The 20785-nt window shown below is 45.0% G+C and overlaps 2 protein-coding genes across 4 annotated transcripts in view; one reads left to right on the top strand and one right to left on the bottom strand.

Annotated features, from left to right (window-relative positions):
* The first annotated feature begins 717 nt into the window (after nucleotides 1-717).
* LOC118277500 (DNA ligase 1) lies at nucleotides 718-10102 on the top strand. Of its 3 annotated transcripts, none has more exons than XM_035596325.2 (14): nucleotides 718-873; nucleotides 1204-1508; nucleotides 1614-1694; nucleotides 2867-3209; nucleotides 3282-3740; nucleotides 3814-3898; nucleotides 3971-4115; nucleotides 4883-5073; nucleotides 5261-5398; nucleotides 5993-6113; nucleotides 6406-6568; nucleotides 8869-9032; nucleotides 9108-9490; nucleotides 9851-10102. In XM_035596325.2, the coding sequence occupies exons 2-14, from the start codon at nucleotides 1248-1250 to the stop codon at nucleotides 9981-9983; spliced, it is 2667 nt and encodes an 888-aa protein (XP_035452218.2). In that variant the 5' UTR covers nucleotides 718-873; nucleotides 1204-1247; the 3' UTR covers nucleotides 9984-10102. The 3 variants fall into 3 exon arrangements, with proteins under 3 accessions (XP_035452218.2, XP_050552355.1, XP_050552354.1); XM_050696398.1 differs by having other exon boundaries at nucleotides 836-1125; XM_050696397.1 differs by lacking the exon at nucleotides 718-873 and adding an exon at nucleotides 888-1044.
* Nucleotides 10103-10929: 827 nt separating this feature from the next.
* LOC118277667 (prolow-density lipoprotein receptor-related protein 1) overlaps nucleotides 10930-20785 on the bottom strand; it is a 53433-nt gene continuing 43577 nt past the window's right edge. The window contains 5 exon segments of the mRNA XM_050696396.1: nucleotides 10930-12627; nucleotides 13013-13084; nucleotides 13213-13715; nucleotides 19497-19683; nucleotides 20078-20383. Of these exon segments, the coding sequence (XP_050552353.1) occupies nucleotides 12544-12627; nucleotides 13013-13084; nucleotides 13213-13715; nucleotides 19497-19683; nucleotides 20078-20383 (1152 nt within the window). The 3' untranslated portion in view covers nucleotides 10930-12543.

Here is a 20785-nt window from a genome sequence, read left to right as displayed (position 1 = left end):
ATAAGTGTAATCGTATCCAAACAATAATGCTCATACATACATAACTAGATTTTCTATTTTGGCAATATTCATGTTAGATTTTAATAATGAATAAGATTTAAATTTTGATTTGATATAGTAATTTATCATTCTTCAAAGAAATAAGAAACTAATAAATTTAATATTTATTTCTAAATTAAAACAAAAAACAAGTTGTACACAGAGAGCAACTATTAATTTCCAAACGAAATAGAGTAATGACCGTTCACTGAGAATTGGGCCTAGATAGGTATTGAGTTAGGAATCTTTGTCAATGGGCCTACCGTATTTTTGTACACCAGATGGCGCTAGTGTGAACATCCTAAATTCCTAATCTTCGTCCTAGAAGATACCTTCTGTACTACTATGAAGCGAATTGAATGAAATGGGAAGGAGTAAGGGAAGGAGTAGAGATAGAGAACAATTTTATTCATGATATATAGGATATATTTTCTTACAAAAACAAAACCTAGATGGTTGGAGACCCAAAAGTGGAAATTAGTCCGGAAAAAAGATGTAATAGCTACGTCATCTTGTTTCGATCTCACATTTAAGAAAGCTTAATCGATTCTGATGAAATTTGATACAGGCGTAAAATCTTGAAGAAGACTATAACTAAAAAATCCCAAGTTCTGCCATTGTAGATGTCCATATTCCACGTTGATGAAGTCGCGGGCAAAAGCTAGTAAACTTGAGGGTAAATTTTGATGAGGTAATACTGTCCTACTCCTAATGTCAAAGTCAAACTTGTATAATTTCGCGCGTTTTTTTTTATAAGCGCTCCTGCGTGTTATAATTGTAATGATACGTAAAAACATGAATTATAAATGTGTTAAGATTTATCAATTTGAGCAGGTAACTAGCTAATTAGTGAATAAGAAATGTCCAACAAGTAGAAATTACCAATCTTCCTTCATTGTCATGTAAAAACATTGGTAAGATTGATATTGGAATTACAATTTCGTGCTCTGTGATTCTGATTTAAATATTGTCAAGTGGTGATTACTATCACTACGTACTTACAAGGTAATTAATTAATTATTTGTCAATTTTTCGTCGATTAATGACAGTGTCAACAATACAACGAATCTTCAGTATCAGCATGAGGTTTGAAGAAACAGTGCTTCCATTTCCGCATGAGTACAAAAGTTATTTCAACCTAAGAGAATGTGTCCTCTGTTTCAGCTGTAACAGATGGAGCCTTGGATTACGTGCAGCAGTCGTGGTTCATGAACACTATACTGAAACTACTCGTCCCCTGTAGATTAGCATTACAAGTACAGCAGCGTGCTACCAGACTCCTTCCTGGACTGCTCCACCGCGTTCCCCCAAACCTTACATATGTTGGTACCAGAACTATGGCACAGCGCAGTATCACATCGTTTTTCAAAGCAACACCCCCCAAGCCAGTGGTGAAAGAAGAAAAATCAGATCAAGATAATGGAATAGTGAATGGTGATAATTCCCCAGGCAGCCCAGAGAATGGCAAGGTAAGCAATCATTCACAGTGCATTTACAATAGTGTTGTGTTGTTGTAAAGCAGGATTAAGGACATCTGTTTCTGTAAATAAATCAAAGCATTGTTCTTATTGCAGACTAAGAGACCTCGTCTAGAGAGCAGTGATAGTGACTTGTCACCAAAGAAACAGCAGAGCCCTGCAGATAGCAAGCACAAGGTATGCACTCTCAGCCACACACACACACACAGTAACAGTGACAGATACTTTTACTGGTATTTTATACACATCTAATTAGTTTCTACTTGTGTCTATTAGCCTATTATTTCAGATAAAAGTAAAGCATTTATTTCAAGTAATCCACATCCAGACACTTTTATTGTCCAAATATTTCTTCTACATTAGAAAGCTTATAAAGGAGATGGCTAAATGACTGACCCAGACATAATAACAAGAATACGAATTTCACGCTAACCCGTATCATTTAAATATTCACTTAGCTATTATTTTGTGTTTAACTAATTCTTATAACTTGGTGTACAAAAATTAACAAAAAATAAGTTTCATATTTGATTTTTCTGTTGTGGTTTGACATGACAACACGGAAGTAGGTACTGCAAGCTATTATTAGGACATTAGTTTCCCCGAAAATCAAATCGAAATAATTAAACGAACATCAATTTTTAATAACGGTAATATAATGACTTTTTTCTGAAACCAAATAATTGTAAATGTTTTGATCGACACAAAATATATATTTTGTATGAGATTGCACTATCTTACTATATATTTTGTGTCTGTCTTTGGTTACTTTGTGTTCATTATCTAGTATAAGCAGAATTGTTTACCTATTTACCTCATAATATAAATAACTTTCGGTTCAGGTACATCAAAACGCCTTGGTAAAAGTTCAGAGCAATGTTATAGTTTGAAGTTTTTGTAACGTTGTTTGACGTAGGAACGCTACTTTATTTTCAGGATTGCGCAGATATGCCAAGTTTCTGGACCTTCTTGATTACAAAATATCAAGTTTTAATTATGCGGCTTTATTTATTGCTAGGTACCATATTTATACAATATTTATTTGTACGGGTTACGACGTCCATACTTTGGTTTAGCCATGTCCTTTAACTAGTTTACATAAGACTATTCATTACTCAACAAATTTTGCTAGGTTTAAAAATATCTGATATCTATTATAAATATTGAAATATCTGATATTTATGATATATATCAAGTTTAATATATTATAGCCATGTATGAACATCATGTTGATATTTTATAGCATTATTTAGGTACACAGATTTTGTGTGATGTGAACAAATCAATTATTTATAAAAACCGAAATGTTTAAAACCCTGAAATTTTATATGCATCTTTTTGGATCACAGAAGAAGAGAGTAAAGCGTCAGCGCATTGAAAGCTCAGGGAGTGAAGCAGAGGTGTCACTTGAAAAGGATGTATTAGTAGCAAACATTATGCCAGACACCAGCCCCTCACCAGACAAGCCACAGATCAAGGTGGAAAAGCAATCACCAAAAACATATCAATCACCTAAAAGTAAGAAGAAGAAAATACTTACAGAACTCAATAATATCAAGAAGAGTCCCTCACCTAAGAAAATTAAGAAAGAGACTTCCAAAGAGGAGGCCAAACGTAAGAGTACAGGGAAGGAAGACAAGAGTGACGAGAAGAGCAATGAAGAAACTCTCAGTCCGGAGCAGTTGGTGCCAGGTGAGTACTGCGCCGGGGGAATGGGCGGCGCTAGTGGAGCCGCGGCCTTACTGGGCACTGGCACTGTTACAGAGGCGGAGTACGAGCCCAGCAAGGCGCGCTACCACCCGGTGCGCGACGCGTGCTGGGCGCGCGGCCGGCCCGTGCCGTACCTGGCCCTGGCGCGCACGCTGGAGCTGGTGGAGGCCACGTCCGCGCGCCTCAAGATCGTGGACACGCTCGCCAACTACCTGCGCTCCGTGCTGGCGCTGACGCCGGAGGACCTGCTGGCCAGCGTGTACCTGTGCCTCAACCAGCTGGCGCCGGCCTACGAGGGCCTGGAGCTGGGCGTGGCGGAGTCCTACCTCATGAAGGCGGTGGCGGGCAGCACGGGGCGCACGCTGGCGCAGGTGCGCGCGGGCGTGGCGCGGGAGGGCGACCTGGGACGGGTGGCCGAGGCGGCGCGCGCCGCGCAGCGCACCATGTTCCCCGCGCCGCCGCTCACGCTGCGCGGGGTCTTCGCCGCGCTGCAGGACATCGCGCGCACCACCGGTACTGACACTACACGCCGCTCTCATCCAACACGAACTTGTAGTCAGACTGTTCATTCAGTGTTTATTCCCAGGTCAGGCTTCCATGAGCAAGAAGATCAGCAAGATACAGACACTGTATGTCGCTTGCAGACACTCTGAGGCCAGATACCTAATAAGGTAAACTATAATAGTTTACCTTTTTTTAACTAAAAGTATTGTTTGTGTTTATTTAATAATAAATATTTGTAGGTCACTAGAAGGCAAGCTGCGCATCGGTCTGGCGGAGCAGTCAGTGCTGCAGGCGCTGGCGGTGGCGGTGACGCTGACCCCGCCCGGGCCCGGCGGCGTCACGCAGCTCGACGCCTCGAAGGGCATGTCGCCTGAACAGTTCAAGGTCAGTTCGCTTATATATTCGACCACTAATCATCATAGCAAGCATTAGGCAGTAGGATCCATTCATTGACATGTAATCTGGGACATTTTGCATTCTTCAATGTTACACAATAGGTGTGTGTGTTTCGTCCCCAACAAAATGGGTGACTGGACTGATTGACTCAAACTCGCCCATCATGTTAGAGCCGCTTTAGCAGTGGTGATGATAATTGTATAAATATAACTGTATTAGTTTAGTACCTAATGTAGCATGAATAATATTGATTAAGGGCTTATATTTCACCGACCCACTGACAGTGCAACCAGTCGCGTCACCGTGGTGTCCGAAAGCTACCAAACAAGACACCAGATTCGCAATACCAAACTGCAACAGTATCAAAATGTAGTTCGAAGAGATAGCACTGACACACCATACAGCGCTATAGTAATTAGTGGTGGCGCGATTTTGTGCTGCAGTCAGTTGGTCGCGCCGCCAGTTTGTTTGCGCAACCGAGGGGATACCAGGTGAGGAACTCTCTATAAAGCTGCATACATTCTGTTGGCATCGGCGACTGGTTGTGCCGCCATGATGTCCTTGTAAAATATAGCCCACCTAAGAAAATTAAGAAAAAGACTTCCAAAGCGGAGGCCAAACGTAAGAGTATAGGGAAGGAAGACAAGAGTGGCGAAATGAGTAATGAATTAAAGCTGAGCAGTCCGAAGGAGCTGGTGCCAGGTGAGTCCTGGGCCGGGACACATACATGATGTACAAATGCTGCGTGTGTACAGGCGCGGGTGGACGCCAACGCGCTGACGATAAAGTCGACGTACTGCCAGTGCCCGCACTACGGCCGCCTGCTGGGCGCGCTGCTGGACCACGGCGTGGCCGGCCTGCCCCAACATGTCCGCCTGCAGCCCGGGATACCGCTCAAACCCATGCTGGCGCACCCCAGCAAGAACGTCTCGCATATATTCGACAGGTACGTCACACGTACACTAAGAGCGCTCAGTGCGAGTATAAGTTAACGCGATCGACATGTTTGACGTTCGGCGCTCTGATTGGCTGCTCCAAGTGAGACGACCAATTAAGCCAACAATCTCGCACCAGGCACTCGGCACGTCCAGTGGCCACAAGGTGCAGTAGTGTACAACAATGTACTTGTCTAGGTTCGAGCACGAGCAGTTCACGTGCGAGTGGAAGTACGACGGGGAGCGCGCGCAGATCCACGTGCCGGCCGGGCCGGGCGCCGCGCCCGACTTACTGCGCGCCGCCGTCTTCAGCAGGAACCAGGAAAACAACACTAGGTGAGCATAGCTTTGGGGGCGCGGGGCGTACAGTGGGGACTCTGTGTGCCCACCTAGCGACCTGCATTGCACCACAGGGGCTCCGGAGCGGTTCCCCCATCGCTTCTTTTAATGTGCTGAAGGTGGCCACCAGGGTGGCTTTAGTAAAAAAAAAAAAGGGTGGCTTTAGTGAGGATTCCCTGTCCCCGCCAAAAGAAACCTAATCTACTTCCACACGGTTTCACCCGCTGCACCACTCTTATTGGTCATAGCGTGATGTTTTGTAGCCTTCCTCGATAAATGCAACACAAAATAATTATTCAAATGTTTCATATTTTTGGATGGCCGTTATAATATTTACGTTCAGAAAAGGCCCACTATAATTATTTTCTACAGTTTTGAATTATCCTTTGTTTGTTTTGAACATCCCACCATACCGGCAACTATGGGAAACTTTCAGTGGGAGTCGTGGGTAGGTACTGAGTAAAATTATCTTAAGGAACTATGCACTCTGTTCCATGATCACATCTCATTCAAACTAGATTAACTCATGTCATGAACGTGTGGCAGTGAGTGTGCGTGTACAGTGAGTACAGTAGGCCCCGTTGCCCGCAGCAAGTACCCGGACATCCTGCGGCGCCTGCCCGCGCTGCTGAAGGGCTCCGTGACCAGCTGCGTGCTGGACTGCGAGGCCGTCGCCTACGACACCGAGAACAAGCAGATCCTGCCCTTCCAGGTCAGTGACGAGAGCATTCTCATAGCCCACTTACAGCAAACACCTGTCACACGGAGCAGGTGTAGGAATTAATCGCCACGCTTGCTCAAGGCGGGCTGGCCATTTCAATGTTATAATTTAAAATTATAGGTTTAGGTTTACTCGATGTTTTCCTTCACCGCGTGTGAATGATATCTAAGAATCTTACAAAGTACATATGTTACATGGCAAGTTTCGAGTCCGCACGAGGCATCGATTCTCATGCTCTAGGAGCGGGCACGCACATGTACAAATAACAATACCATGTGTCCAGGTACTGTCGACCCGCAAGCGCAAGGAGGCGCGCGAGGAGGACATCCGCGTGCAGGTGTGTGTGTACGTGTTCGACCTGCTCTACCTCAACGGGGACTCCACCGTGCACAGGCCGCTCGCCGAGAGGAGGGAACTGCTCAGGGAACACTTCCAGGAGACGCCAGGTCATTGCACGCTTCATATATTATGTGAAACTGATAATGAGCTGGAAACTTGTACATATTTTAGTTTTAATATGTTGTGGATATAAGAGCTGACAGGATACCAAACAGAAAGACGCTACAAAACGAAGAATTCTTAAATGACAATGTCAGAAAACTCCTTTTTTCTGTTTCAGTACTTGATTTTTAGACGTTTGACAGTGTTTAGGATATTTAATTAAAGTACATATTTATCCCATCAAAAACATCCTGTAAAAAACCCAAGTCTCGCAGCTCAGTCTTTCTACCGTCAAAAGTTGTGAGATCCATGTAAGTAATACCAAGTCGGTTAATCTATTTAGTGTCTACTTGAAGGACCTTCTGTCTTAAGTTATTACATAAGTTATTATCATGCCAATATTAAAAATATTTAACGTTTTAAACAAATAGATCGACTTGGACATCGCATGAAAACAAAATGAATATTACAATATTATATTAGATTCTTTAGTCTCTCGCGCCTCACGCGATTGAATCTCTCGTTCCTGTTGGTCGCTGGCCCGTCGTGCTGTGTAGTGTGATACATACTAATAATCAAATCAAGCGATGTCCAAGTCGATCTATTTGTTTAAAACGTTAAATATTTTTAATATTGGCATGATAATAACTTATGTAATAACTTAAGACAGAAGGTCCTTCAAGTAGACACTAAATAGATTAACCGACTTGGTATTACATACATGGATCTCACAACTTTTGACGGTAGAAAGACTGAGCTGCGAGACTTGGGTTTTTTACAGGATGTTTTTGATGGGATCTCACTTCTTTTTGTAGAGCCTTTCTTTTTGATACCATCTACTTCTAACGAATTTTGTTAAAGGTCTTATGATATTTTCTTATTTTTATATGTAGTCTTCCTCTTTTTCTTTTCCGGTACTACTTCTTGAGCTTCAGCCACAGTTTTTCTCAAAGCCCACTCCCTGTCTCTAAATTGGGAAGCAAATAATATCAGTAAACTAATGAGCAAGCCTTTTAGTCGTAAATGTAATTAATAAAGTCGTAAATGCCTCGAAACCTAACCTATAAGTTTGCGATTTTCATTTATCAATCGAAATTATAAATGAAAATCGCAAACTTATAGGTTAGGTTTCGAGGCACATCCGAACAGCATGAGGGCGCTCGCACGTATGCGTGCTGCCGCTCGCTCGAAGGCATTCACATTTCATTGTTCTGTCATTTTGGCGTATATTTTGCTTGTCAGTCATAGAGTAAAATAGAGGCCAGTCTGTCTGTAAGGAGGCTAGTCGCGCTAACAATTTATATATAACAGATTTAAATTATAATATATTGTTTTATTAGATTTTCGTACTTCAAGACATGTCCAATCATGTGTTTTTCATTACGTCGACCATTTTACAAGTAATAATGTTGTTCAGTTTCATGGGCTAAACACACCCTTACCCACCCTATACCCCCTCCCTTGCCTCATATTATAGGTACCTATCTACACCTATTAAATTTATAACCACCACCAACCACCAACTGCATAAATAACTTTGTAATCCCATATATTTATATGGGATCGTAAAGTTATTGATGCAGTTGGTGTATTTGGAAAACTGGACCGAAATTACAAAATATTTAAGTTTTCCCATGATTAAGACACTAAACTCTATATGTATTCCAAATATGAAGCTTCTAAGTCTGCTAGAAGTGCCTTGGACTTTTGATGATCGGTGAGTCAGTGAGTGACAAAATTTAGAAACTTTAACAAGTTGTCATTCTTAAACTACTGGTTCAAATTGACTGAAATTTTAAATATTCCGTGTTTATACAATGCCGGATTAGTTACTGAAGATTCAGGTTTCTTGCTTTATCCACAACCGAATTATAGGGGGTCGAAAAAGGCCCGAATTGCTTCGAGAAAAGGATGGTACGGCCGTGCCGCTTTTTTTATTTTCGACTTTTCAATGCCGTGCCCCCAGATCTACATAGTATTTAGATTTTTTATAGTTAGATACCACTTTTGTTTGCCATAACTGTAGACCATAACGCAAGTACAAAGAGGAGAGGTCACAATGTGATTGTGCACTGTGACTAAAAAAAGAATGGCCCTGAAGTAAAAAGGTGTAGATACAATGTGGACAGTTGGCAACATTTTTGTAATAAGGAATAGCATTATAAAAAATAGAGAATGGCGTAGTTTGTAACGTCTCGCGCTCCCCGTAAAGACATAATGTTAAAGGGAAATCCAGTTCTAACATCTCGTCTTTGTATTTGCTTCATGCTATAGACTGTTCTGAATGAAGTATGTAATAATACAGGCGAATGGCAGTTTGCGACCAGTCGAGACTGTACCTCAGTGGAGGAGGTGCAGCAGTTCATGGAGGAGGCTGTGAAGAACTCGTGCGAGGGACTCATGGTGAAGGCGCTCAGCGGGGACCAGGCGCGGTACGACATCGCGCGGCGGTCACACAACTGGCTCAAGGTACGTGCTGTCCTCGGTCTGCTCTCTGGCCGCGTCGGCCGCGTCCGCTACAACGGTGCGTGACATTACCCGCAGCTGAAGAAGGACTACCTGGAGGGCGTGGGCGACACGCTGGACCTGGTGGTGATCGGGGCCTACCTCGGGCGGGGCAAGCGGGCCGGGCTGTACGGCGGCTTCCTGCTGGCCTGCCGCGACGCCGACAGCGAGCAGTTCCAGGCGCTCTGCAAGATCGGCACCGGCTTCTCCGACGACGCGCTGCGCTCGCTCACCGACGAGCTGCGGCCGCTGGCGCTGGACGCCCCGCGGCCGTACTACGTGAGCGGCGCCGCGCCCGACGTGTGGCTGGACGCCGCCGCCGTGTGGGAGGTGCGCGCCGCCGACCTGTCGCTGTCGCCCGCGCACCGCGCCGCCATCGGACGCGTCGCGCCCGACAAGGGCATCTCACTGCGCTTCCCCAGGTACGGACCGCGCACACCGACCTACCACCAACCTCGGTTGAGACGGTGACTTTAACATTTTGCTGTTCACCGACCTGTGTAAATGACACCTCCACCGAGGAAGCAACAATCGTTCGGGTACGATTGTTGCTTCCTCGCGCTAGGTAACTGTTCGCTAAAAGACGTTTTGGAAGCGGTCGATGAAAACGGCCATAACACTCACCGTTCTAATCTTTCTCCGCTGATTGGATAAATTCAATATCCATTTTATCAAACAAATTCCCAGCATTGTACAATCGAATGTATTATTTAGTCATCAGTTCGTGTCACTCGGCTAAGATAAGATTACCCCGAAGACGCTAAAGCAATCCATATGTGCAGGTTTGTCCGCGCCCGGCCCGACAAGAAGCCGGAGCAGGCGACGACGGCGGCGCAGGTGGCGGACATGTACCTGGCACAGGACCAGGTGCGGAACTCCGCCGTGGCCGTCAACAACTACGACGACTTCTACTGAACGCGCAAACTCGAATGTTCTTAATACATAATGTCTAATATTGTAAATAAAAAGAATGATCCGAGTAGTTTCCTATACATACGATATTTCTTAGCTGTTTAAATAAATAAATAATCAGATGCCATTGTGTTTTATTTCTACATTCAGTCTAGTAATCCTGCATACACATAGTTTAAATCTTGTCTATAAACATGTTTGTTCATTCAGAAACTGTTTAAGATATGTACACTGCGTCAGTGGACAATTTTAATTCGAGTCTTTCTTGGACACATCTCTGTAGACGGTGAAATTCAAGATAAAAAAGCATGTGATCTACTCCAGCAACTGCTAACTAGGAAATAAAATGTAAGTAATAATAATAATTCATCATCAGTGGAAGCCGCATCAGTTCACTGGATCTTCTTATCTCATATTTGAGTGATAGGATTCAGAGAGTCGACATTAACGGAAAAGTTTCCTCCGGGTCTATTGTTAGAATGGGTGTTCCGCAGGGGTCAATTCTCGGCCCGTTTCTCTTTCTTATTTATATTAATGATTTACCTTACCTTGTGAAGGATAACCATGGGATAGTACTGTTTGCTGATGGTATCATCAGCATCTTTATTGTTTAAACTCAAACGTGGACAATTAGACTATGACCTCTGAGTTTGTTTCGGCATTTCTTCTCAGAGTAGTCGGATAGGAAATGCCGGCCTCATCTAGCGATTTGAAATATTGAGGTGTAAAAGTGATATTTTATAACCTATTTACAGAAATAAATATCATTTATCACTATGTATTTCGAAAGTTCTCAGTATCTCAATTAAATTCTCAGCGACGAATCTGAAATCTGTCATGATTACTCTCTATTACATAGAAATATTAAAACGACGACTGTACCTTGCCTTCTTCGGGGAAGGAAAGTGGGAGTGCAATGAGGTTCGATTCATGAAATGAAATACTCGAATTCAATTCATATTTTTATTTTCAAGTCATTATTCTTACATAATATTAGAATTGCTATTTCTACATAATTAATACGAAGACTTAGACAATATTATTGTGATCATTTAATTAAATTTGTAAAAAACCTAAAACTTAAAATTGTACTCAACAGATAATCTCAATTTGATATGTTCGAAAACATTGGTACAAACACAAGTGTTGCTTCGTGATAAATACTAATTAGATTTGAGCAAACCATTACAAACATTAGTTGGCAACGTACAGCGGGCGGGGCGCGGCGCCGGCAGTGGCTGCGGTCATCTCTACAATTTGGCACGATACTTCATATTGCACTGTTACAGGTACAGCTGCCGCGCCCCGCTACACTACCTACTTACTTACAACTACTTACAAAACGTAAAAAATACAAAACAATCACAATTACACGACGCGAGGTCATGGAGCTGCCATCTTGTTGCATTACTTAGGTCGTTCGACAAACTACTAACTAAACTGGCCTATGTAAGTACTTACACTGTGCTAATGTTACACAATTATATAAAATAACAAGACGAGTGTCGTGGGTATATTATGCGTTCATGTAACAACGGTAAGGAACTTAAAGTGGTGTGGAAGTAGTCTCGCCTCGTCAGTGCAGCGTATGGCACAAGTTGTTTGGAGACAGCCACTCTATATACTTTCAGTCAACATACTTTATAAATACTTAAAATATACAAAATGTACTTATTTCGAGGTCAGTGTGAATTACTCGGCAAGACTGATTATTTACAAAAGCACAAATGTCCGCAGTGTCGGCGCTGTGTGAGCGCCGCTGCGTGTATCACATCATGAGATTCTGATTACATAGGGCTCGCACAATCTTTTCACCACAAAAGTTCATACGTCTAGCGAGCATGGCTTACATAACAATATAAACACTTTTTGGAAACTATTTGAGTATCGACTGAGTAGATCGCGACTTAGATATAGGATAATGAATAAATATAATAATGTATAACGTCACGCCTGTGTCGCGGAGTGCAGCGCCGCGGTGACGTAATGTGGCGGAGTATGACACCACCCGGAACGCTAACAACCACTCAATGTCGAATGTTGTACTCACTACCTGCTACTCTAATGTACAAACTCAACAAATGTATGTACACAGCATACACGTACATACATTTGTTGAATGAATATTAGAATCCCCCAAACAGCCCTGTTTACTATTTGTGATCTGCATTCGAACATGTAAACAAAACGTAGTAGGTACAGTTCAGTGTACCATTAAGAAATACGAGTTATTAACTTTTATAGTCATACAGTACGTACGACTATAAACAAGACGTGGTACAGTCACTGCATGTACCTACTGCAGGTTACCTTCATGCAGTCGTCACGCTCAATGCAATACTAATGAGTAATGAGCGTGCACAAATACAGCGGAGTAATGAGCATGCACTAATTATTAAATTTAGATAAGATGCTTGCGTTCGCGGGCTCGAGCGCCATACGAGTCGCCACGAGTACCGCGGCGCCGCACTACGGGACGTACTGACGTACGCCACTGGCACACTGGCCACAATGTGTAGTACAACGTGTAGTGCAGCGTGTGCCGGGGCTGGCGGCGCGGTGTCTACAGCAGCGCGGCCCGCTCCTGCTCGCGCGCCCCGTCCCCCGCCCCCGCCCCCGCCCCCGCCTGCAGCAGGTTGGCCTGCTCCTGTACACACACACACACTCACACACACGCACACACTGCCCGCCGTACTCTCCGCGACATACAACGCAATGACACGCGCGCACCGCTGACTCACGCACGTGACGTCGCTGGGAAGAACCTATTTCAGATTGTGTGAGAGATCCGTGCTGAGATTTCGTTTCATACTAGATTGACATTGGTCGTAATAAGCAAACACAGAATCCCAGCGCGGCCGGCCTTCCCTCGTCCGTGCAGGTGCGTTAGTGTCAGAGCGTTGAATGATATTTGTTTATGTAGCCCGCGCAGTGTCTGCTGGAGGCCGCCAGTGCCTCCCCGCAGCGTACGACGCGGGCATCCTACAATACAGTGCCACGAGTGGCGGGGAGTGCTAGTGCGGGCGCGTTACCTCGGCGGGCGCGGCGTGCGGCGCGGCGTACATGGTGTCGTACACCGGGTTCGCGAAGTGGTTGCCGCCGTTCTGCACAATACATACATACCGTATACTTCTACACTTCCGCTAGTTAGCTCTACACATTACATGCATATAATAAAAATAACGGACGTAACGAGTCAGTCGTTATTTTTATTGAATCGTGTGTAGCTCACGTTGTGCATGTGGTTGTGGTGCGGCGGGTCGAGCTCGTCCTCGCCCGCCAGGTACATGGGGTTGTTGATCTCCACGTTGTCCGCCAGGCGCGCGTGCACGAAGGCCCCGTGCCGGCGCCGGCGCAGCGCGTACAGCGCGCCCAGCACCGCCACCACCAGGCACAGCAGCGCCACCACGCCGCCCGCCCACGCGCCGCCCGAGCCCGGCCGCGGGGCCGGCGCGCCGGCGTCTGCGGGCGCCGGGGTCAGGGCGTGCGGCGCCGTGCAGCTGGCGCCCTCGAGACAGGCGCAGTAGGTGGCGCCGGGCGTGGCGGGCCCCAGGTCGGGCCCCCACACGCAGAGCGCGGGCGGCGGGCAGGCGCGCGCGGCGCAGGCGTGGTCGTGGCCCACGTACAGCGTGCAGCGCGCGCCGCCCCAGGGCCCGGCGCAGACACACGCGCGGCGCCCGCCGGCCCACACGCAGTGCCCGCCCTGCTCGCAGCCCCCGCCGCACTCCGCGTCCGCTGCGACACGACAGGCGATGGTTACACATCGTTACACTACACGTTACACAACATTCTACCGCAGAGATGGGAACGTTCGGAAGGTCGCGACTACCTGTTTCCTGACCTCTCGCAATAATGTAACAAATATCATGTATGATAACATTCACGTGGACTAATTGACGCGTAGCACTGATTCGGTCAATACAGAACTACCAATACATACAGATGACATATCACTCGTTTAGCCCGGTATCCCTGTGGAATGAGCAGACTGTGATTGTTATTGCTACTGCACTCGATAGAACCATGGCGACGCGCACGTGTGTGCCGACACGGCCGATGAAAACGACTCACTGAAGTAATCATTGTCATTGCATCTAAAGGATTTATTTTTATAATATAATATAAAATATAAATAAATAAAATAGAACTTGTTTTTACATTTTCATACAAATATGTACCTATACCAACTTTAAAATAGATTCTTTGCATTTACACAAATTAGAGATGTATCGTTTCTGCGCTGAAGCTTGTCTTCCGACGTGGGCCTCCTCGAAAGGTTTCCACTCCATCCTATCTTTCGCTATACGGGTCGGGGGTCCTGAACCTGCTATTTGTCTAATGTCGTCTCCCCGTAAAATAATATATAGAATTAAAAAAAAAATCGTGTACCGATTTATTACAGTACCTAATACTACATCAAGGAAATTTAAACTTGTAACTTAGGTAGTCATAGTAGGTAACTAAATGAATGAATTAAACAGGTATTCGAATATGTTTGCCAAATTTTTCCTACGGAATATCCCACTTTTTTAGCAAAATGGTGAGTTGATCATAAAGAATAATGTCCCAAAATGTATGGGGCAAAAACCCAGAATCGATAAAAATCTATATCTATTCTATACTTATACATATATATATACTATACAATCAATCATCAATATCGATACTTCTAAAGCTGAGGAGTTTATTTGTTTGAACGCGCTAATCTCCGAAACTACTGGTCCGATTTACTAATTCTTTTTTTGTGTTGGATAGGCTATTAAACATCACGCTATGACCAATAGGAGTCGAGTAGTGGGGGATAAATTATATAAATAGGTACTCAAGTAAATCACGTCTCTGTCTTTTCTTTACGCCTACACCACTGTACCGACTTGAATAACTATTTGTGTTGGGTAGGCCATTTATTGAGAAAGGTTACAAAGGCTACAACATATCACGCTACGATCAATAGGAGCCGAGCAGAGCGGGTGACACCGCGTGGAAGTAGCTAGTTTTATGTAGCAAGGTGGAGTATACATAGTATATCCTAAATGAAATAATTGTTTTCAATAAAACTATCTCGAAGTAACAAAAGTGACCAGTTTATCGTGGTCTCGCTTCGTATGATCCTTCCGTAGAGTTAACTATCAGTTTATACTGTTTCTTTAACAACGTCACATCGTACTATGATGATGTATGTACAATCTCGAAAATCTTATATGTTTGGCTTGCTCGTAATTATCTGAAATGTAATTCCTAATTTGTATTGTCACAAACGAAATAACAGAACAACAAGTCAGCCCCGCGCCCAGCTGTACAACATTGTAATCAACTGCAGGCTCCTGCTGGCTCGTTCGCTAGTTTTTGGCCAAAACTTACAGCTTATTAGCGACCTCTTGCTTATGGTCTATTACACAGTATAATGAATGATTTTAATGACTGTGGGCGGATTTGGGCATTCTCCTTTCACAACGTTACTTTAGAAACATACAAGTTATAGATATTATGTAAGGGAAATCTCGTACACCTCGCACTGGACAAACAGTCTGACAGCGGCGCAACAGTGGCGGCCGGCGGCGGCCCGGTAACCTTGACCTATGGCACGCGACCGGCCCCGCCGCTACACACACACACACACACACACACACACAACTAGTCCCGCACCAGGCGAGAGTCCCGCGACCCCAGGGAGTGTGGTACTGACCTTGCCGGGCGCGCCTCCTGCGGCCAGCCATGAGTCGCTCGCTGCCTGCGACGTGACCGACGCGCGCGACCTCGCTCGCGCCACTAGCGCGGCCCGTACTGCAGTCTACACGCGCGGCACTGGCGCTGCCCGTCTACTTAACGTCACAATGTTACGAAACTCGCGGCGCTGCGCTAATCGCTGCCCATTTGCATATAGAGAGGCACAAACCGGCTATATATAATGACACGCGCCGGCGCCGGTACTTGAGCGCGGTTAAATTGATTTATGTACAGCGGCGGATCTGCGCGCGCGCGTCGATATCTTTCGTTTACACGTTCACCAAACAATTTCCCGAAATAACTGCAGGAGCCGGTTGTAGCGAGCGGCGAGGTGATTCCGCTCTGAATGCTGACTGAGTAATGTTTACCTGCCCGGCGACACGGCGGTGTGTGGGAAGTACCGACACCAGATTACGTATCTTAATTTTCGTAGAATTACGTTTTCCTGATCGGCCTTCACACCGTGTCGGTGAGACTAAGGTCAGCACGCGGATGTGCACGCCGCGCGCAGCCTCCGCGAGCTATCGAGTGGCTGTGTTGTGTCAAATAAATATTGCTACAGTACTACTCGATACCATACCGCGACATGCAGGCTGGATGCGGGATATGCACACCTCTGACAACCCGCGGGCCTACCTCCCACTAGTCGCTAGTGGTAGCCTTGCTGAATGACAGGGAATTGACTGTGGACGCATGCAGGGGACACAGGACATTGGGTCGAGTGAGTCACATCAAACACAGGACGAACACTCGACTACTTTGAGCCTTCGAAATGATCCGACACACAGTCGGCGGAGCCCCGCTCTGCATGAAGGAGATCGGAAAATCGTGGCGTCGCCCGACAAAAATGAAACACTGTGGTTTTCACGGACTGATATAGTATTCAACTCCGTGTTGGTAATTCGTTTCTTCACCAACTCGGGAGATGCCGAATGTTTCAGTCCGTAGTCAAGGAATCCTGCGAACGTTTGTTCCCGCTCTCATGACATTCAGTTTCATTGTGAGTCTCAGTGACTTTATAACGAGGTGAAACTTACAGAGCCCCCTACCGGCGGGAGTTCCTAATTCGGTGGACTACGGAAGATATGTGTCCGTGGCGCTGTCAGCCCATGCGATTCATAAATAAACAGGGCAGCCGCCGTAAACGTAAAAACGTAAAGACAAAATATGAACCTAGTTATTTTGTCTGAGTCTAGATTAATAGAGTATGGTGTTCCCCAGGGCAGCGTCCTTGGGCCACTACTATTTTTGATCTATATAAATGATTTGCCAAAGGTCAGTAAACACCAAATGGTTATGTTTGCTGACGACAGCGCCGCTGTAATAAAATGAAGTGACCGTAATTTTATCAGAATGATATAAATAACACACTGTCTGATATAATAACCTGGTTAAAAAATAATAATTTATATATAAATCTAAAAAAAAAACAAAAGTCATGCATTTTGACCAAACAACTAAAGCACCGAAGGTTGATGTCAGATATAATAGCTGTGACATTGAAGAAGGTAATGTGGCCAAGTTCTTATGTGTTGATAGCCAACTTAACTGGAAGGCACACACACATGATCTAAGTAAACGAATAAATAAATCGGCGTATGCACTTTTTCAAATAGCTGGGAATATTCATTCGGAGGCGCTACAAATTGCATATAATGGTGTTGTAGCATCAGTTGAAGTACAGTATTATAGTTTGGGTAACTCGACAAACAATGACGTCATATTTAAGGCACAACAGAGTTGCACGGGGTCGATGTGTGGCCTGGTGTAGAGAACCTGAAGGTAGCTGTGTATCATTCTTTAAATCACTGAACGTACTTACTTTGGCATCACTTTACATTTTCGAAATTTGTATCTTTGTCAAAACTAACTTAAAGCTTTTCGAAAAAATGGCAACACTACGAGATGTCCCCTTTCGTAGTCAATATGCAAACTCCTTGTGTAATCAACGCTGTGAGGCTGCCCTAGTTACAGATAGTGTCTTGGGCACCGCGCATTTATAATAAACTAATGGTCGCCTAGTGGTCGAAATTCGACCATATATGATTTAATTTACAATACCATTTAACATACGTTCAAGAATAATTTTTATTTAACGAATTGCGTTTTGTAAAATTCAAATTAATATATTCCGGCGCATCATGAACAGGAAAACTCTATTTATATGAGACGTGAGAATATCATCGCAATGTCTGTCGATTTTGACGTTTTGTCAAATACGATCAGATACTATGCATGGTAGTGTGTGTAATGTTTTATTTATTGATTTAATGTACTTTATAAGCATTATTTTTGAAAAATATTAGTGTTTTGCACTTATCCTACACATAAACTATAAGTGTACCAAATTTTATGCCCCTGCGTCCGCGTAATTTTCATAAAAAAGGGTCCAAATTTTTAGCATCACGTATTAATATATAGATTACCGAACGACATAAAGGATCTGAATATTATATACAATTCAAGAAAAATAATCAAAATACTCCTAATTAAAAATGTTCAATTCAATTGACGAATTTTTGAATGACAAATTATATTTGATGGAACCCCGAGATAAAAAAATCTGGTGTTATCTGATTTCTTAAAAAGGTAATGTCCGAATACTCAAACGCTACTCAATTTTAAGACGCTCTCAAAACTAATTCTGTCCCTATCAATTTTTTATAAAATGACAGAGATAGCACGATATTTAAGTACAACTTAAAATTGAGTAGCTTTTCAGTATTCAGGCGTAAGATCCTCCCGGCTCGGTGGTCAGAGCTGGCGCGCCACTATCGTACAGTAGTGCGGTGGTGAGTCGTTGTTATATCCGCGAGAGTTCGCGTGCGCTTTGCTCGAGCACTAAACGCCATCTGTCGGCCATTTAGTCAACTTAGTATCGTCACAGTTTTCCATGCGAAAGTTATAACTTCTACTTTTTAATACTTAGTATTCGCTGGTACAATGGTAATGTACGGTAACATAATAAAAATACACACCGCAACACGTCCAAATTGTTTCATATAAAGATCATTACATAAATATCGTCATATGTTGCAGTCCAACGTGCGGCGACGTAGCGCACGGGAGCGCCTGCGCCGTGCTCTTACATTGATGTCGCCGTACAACACGCAAAAATTTAATTCACTTATAATATAATAATCAATAAGGAGAACTAGTTGCACCAGTAACTACCACTGACCTGGTCCACTGCCACCTCGCTGCGAACAACTGCAGCCGTGTCGCCGGCGTCACCAATACTTGTCCACGCTTGTATGTGACACTGCACATTGCTTACTCTTGGTTTCTTTTACGATAAGCCGGCGAGCGGCCGGACGGATCACTTGATGGTAAGCAATCAACACTGCCCATGGATACCCGCAACACCAGAGGAGTTACAAGTGCGTTGCCAGAGGGTTAGGAATTTGAGGTTTGGGAGATTGTGTTGGGAGTAATTGGGCTATAGTTAGTAACGTCACTCACACGAGGAAACACAACGTACGTTTTTTCACGTCGGTTTTGTACGAGGCCGTGGTGTCACTCCGGTCGAGCAGAATATTCGTGTCGGGGCATGACTCCTCCGCACTCAACAAACTTGAATTCTTTTTTACATAATGTTGCTTTTTCAATGAGGTACTCACACACACTCACACAGTTTATAATTAATTACAGTAAGCACCTCGTACCTCGTACATGTAGTGTATTGATTACTTCACTAGGGGACTGCGTTACTGTGATTTGTTAAATACGACGAGTTGACTAGCGAGTGTAGAGACTTGCAGTGTTAGTGCGATGGTCGCGAGTACTTACTGTCGTTGTGTGCGTGCCCCTCCGTGTCCCCCGTGGCCGGGTGCGGTGGCTGGGTGTGCCCCCCCGTGTCGTTGTCGGTCGGGCTGCAGGCGGCGTCCACGCAGGCGGGCCGCTGGCAGCGCTCGCCGGCCCACGCCGCCGGACACACGCACGACACCGCGCCCACCGCCGACACGCTGCACGTGCCCTGTACACACACACACATACACACGCTGCACGTGCCCTGTACACACACACACATACACACGCTGCACGTGCCCTGTACACACACACACATACACACGTATATACAAATTAACCTGAAAGATATTATATGTACGAGATTTTTTGAAAACAACTGAAATGTTATTCAATGCTACAATGTACTCGCTCTGAGCGCCTTTACTTTAGCTCTTTTTCTTATCTGTCCACTGTTTCTTGTTCTACTATAATTGTACCTGTGGAAACTTGTAATTGGCCTTCTTTCAACATTTCTCAACTATCTGTATCCTAGCTGTAGGCTTTCTGAACAAAATAAAATAAAAACACATATATTATGTGCACATACACACGCTGTACGTGCCCTGTATACACACACATACCTGGTTGAGGCAGAAGAACCGGCAGATGTCGGCGCGGCAGTGCGCGCCCCCCGCGCCCCCCGCGCCCCGCACGCACACCCCGGCGGGGCCGCAGTCGGGGCCCGCCACGCAGCGCTCGCAGCGCGCGCCCGTGTACTCCGCCGCGCACGCGCACCACTCGCGCCCGTCGCGCGCCACGCACGTGCCTTGGTTCTCGCACGTCAACGTCGTGCACGCGTCTTGGAGCGCGCCTCCCGCGCCCCCTGCGCCCCCGCCGCCCACCTGCAGCTCGCAGCGCGCGCCTCCGTAGCCCGGCTGGCACACACACTGCAACGAGCACGCGTTACTTCAATGGCTTGTGTATCAGGTACACAACCGCACTCACAGTTACAGCACAGCAATGGAACATGATCCATGCAAGTACTGCTGCCGTTGAACAGAACTCAGAGGGTCGGCTTCAGAGGGATATAAACACAAACACAAACACCACTGTTACTGCACTCACTTATTTATTAATACCACTTTTTCCCGCTAGGGGGTTTGTTCGTACTCGACCGACGTCAAAATGACGCCGGACCTAACCAAATTGATGTAACGAAACCATAGCACGATCTATTTCGATTTTAACCCCATCTATCGAGCGCCATGACAACTCGAATAATTAATAATATTTTTAATACATATTTTGATCGCGCTATGATTCCGTTACTGCTCCGAACAACCGTACTC

Source organism: Spodoptera frugiperda, chromosome 10 (assembly GCF_023101765.2).
Source record: "Spodoptera frugiperda isolate SF20-4 chromosome 10, AGI-APGP_CSIRO_Sfru_2.0, whole genome shotgun sequence".
NCBI classification, from domain to species: domain Eukaryota; kingdom Metazoa; phylum Arthropoda; class Insecta; order Lepidoptera; family Noctuidae; genus Spodoptera; species Spodoptera frugiperda.
The sequence above is the reverse complement of the archived record's forward strand: the minus strand, read 5'-3'. Positions and strand labels throughout refer to the sequence as shown.

Excerpts from the sequence above, each read along its gene's own strand:
- LOC118277500 (XM_035596325.2), top strand. The coding sequence starts at position 1,248 with ATGAACACTATACTGAAACTACTCGTCCCCTGTAGATTAGCATTACAA. Across the intron at positions 4,116-4,882 it reads TGTCGCCTGAACAGTTCAAG|GCGCGGGTGGACGCCAACGC; the intron begins GTCAGTTCGCTT and ends GCGTGTGTACAG. Across the intron at positions 5,074-5,260 it reads GTCTCGCATATATTCGACAG|GTTCGAGCACGAGCAGTTCA; the intron begins GTACGTCACACG and ends GTACTTGTCTAG.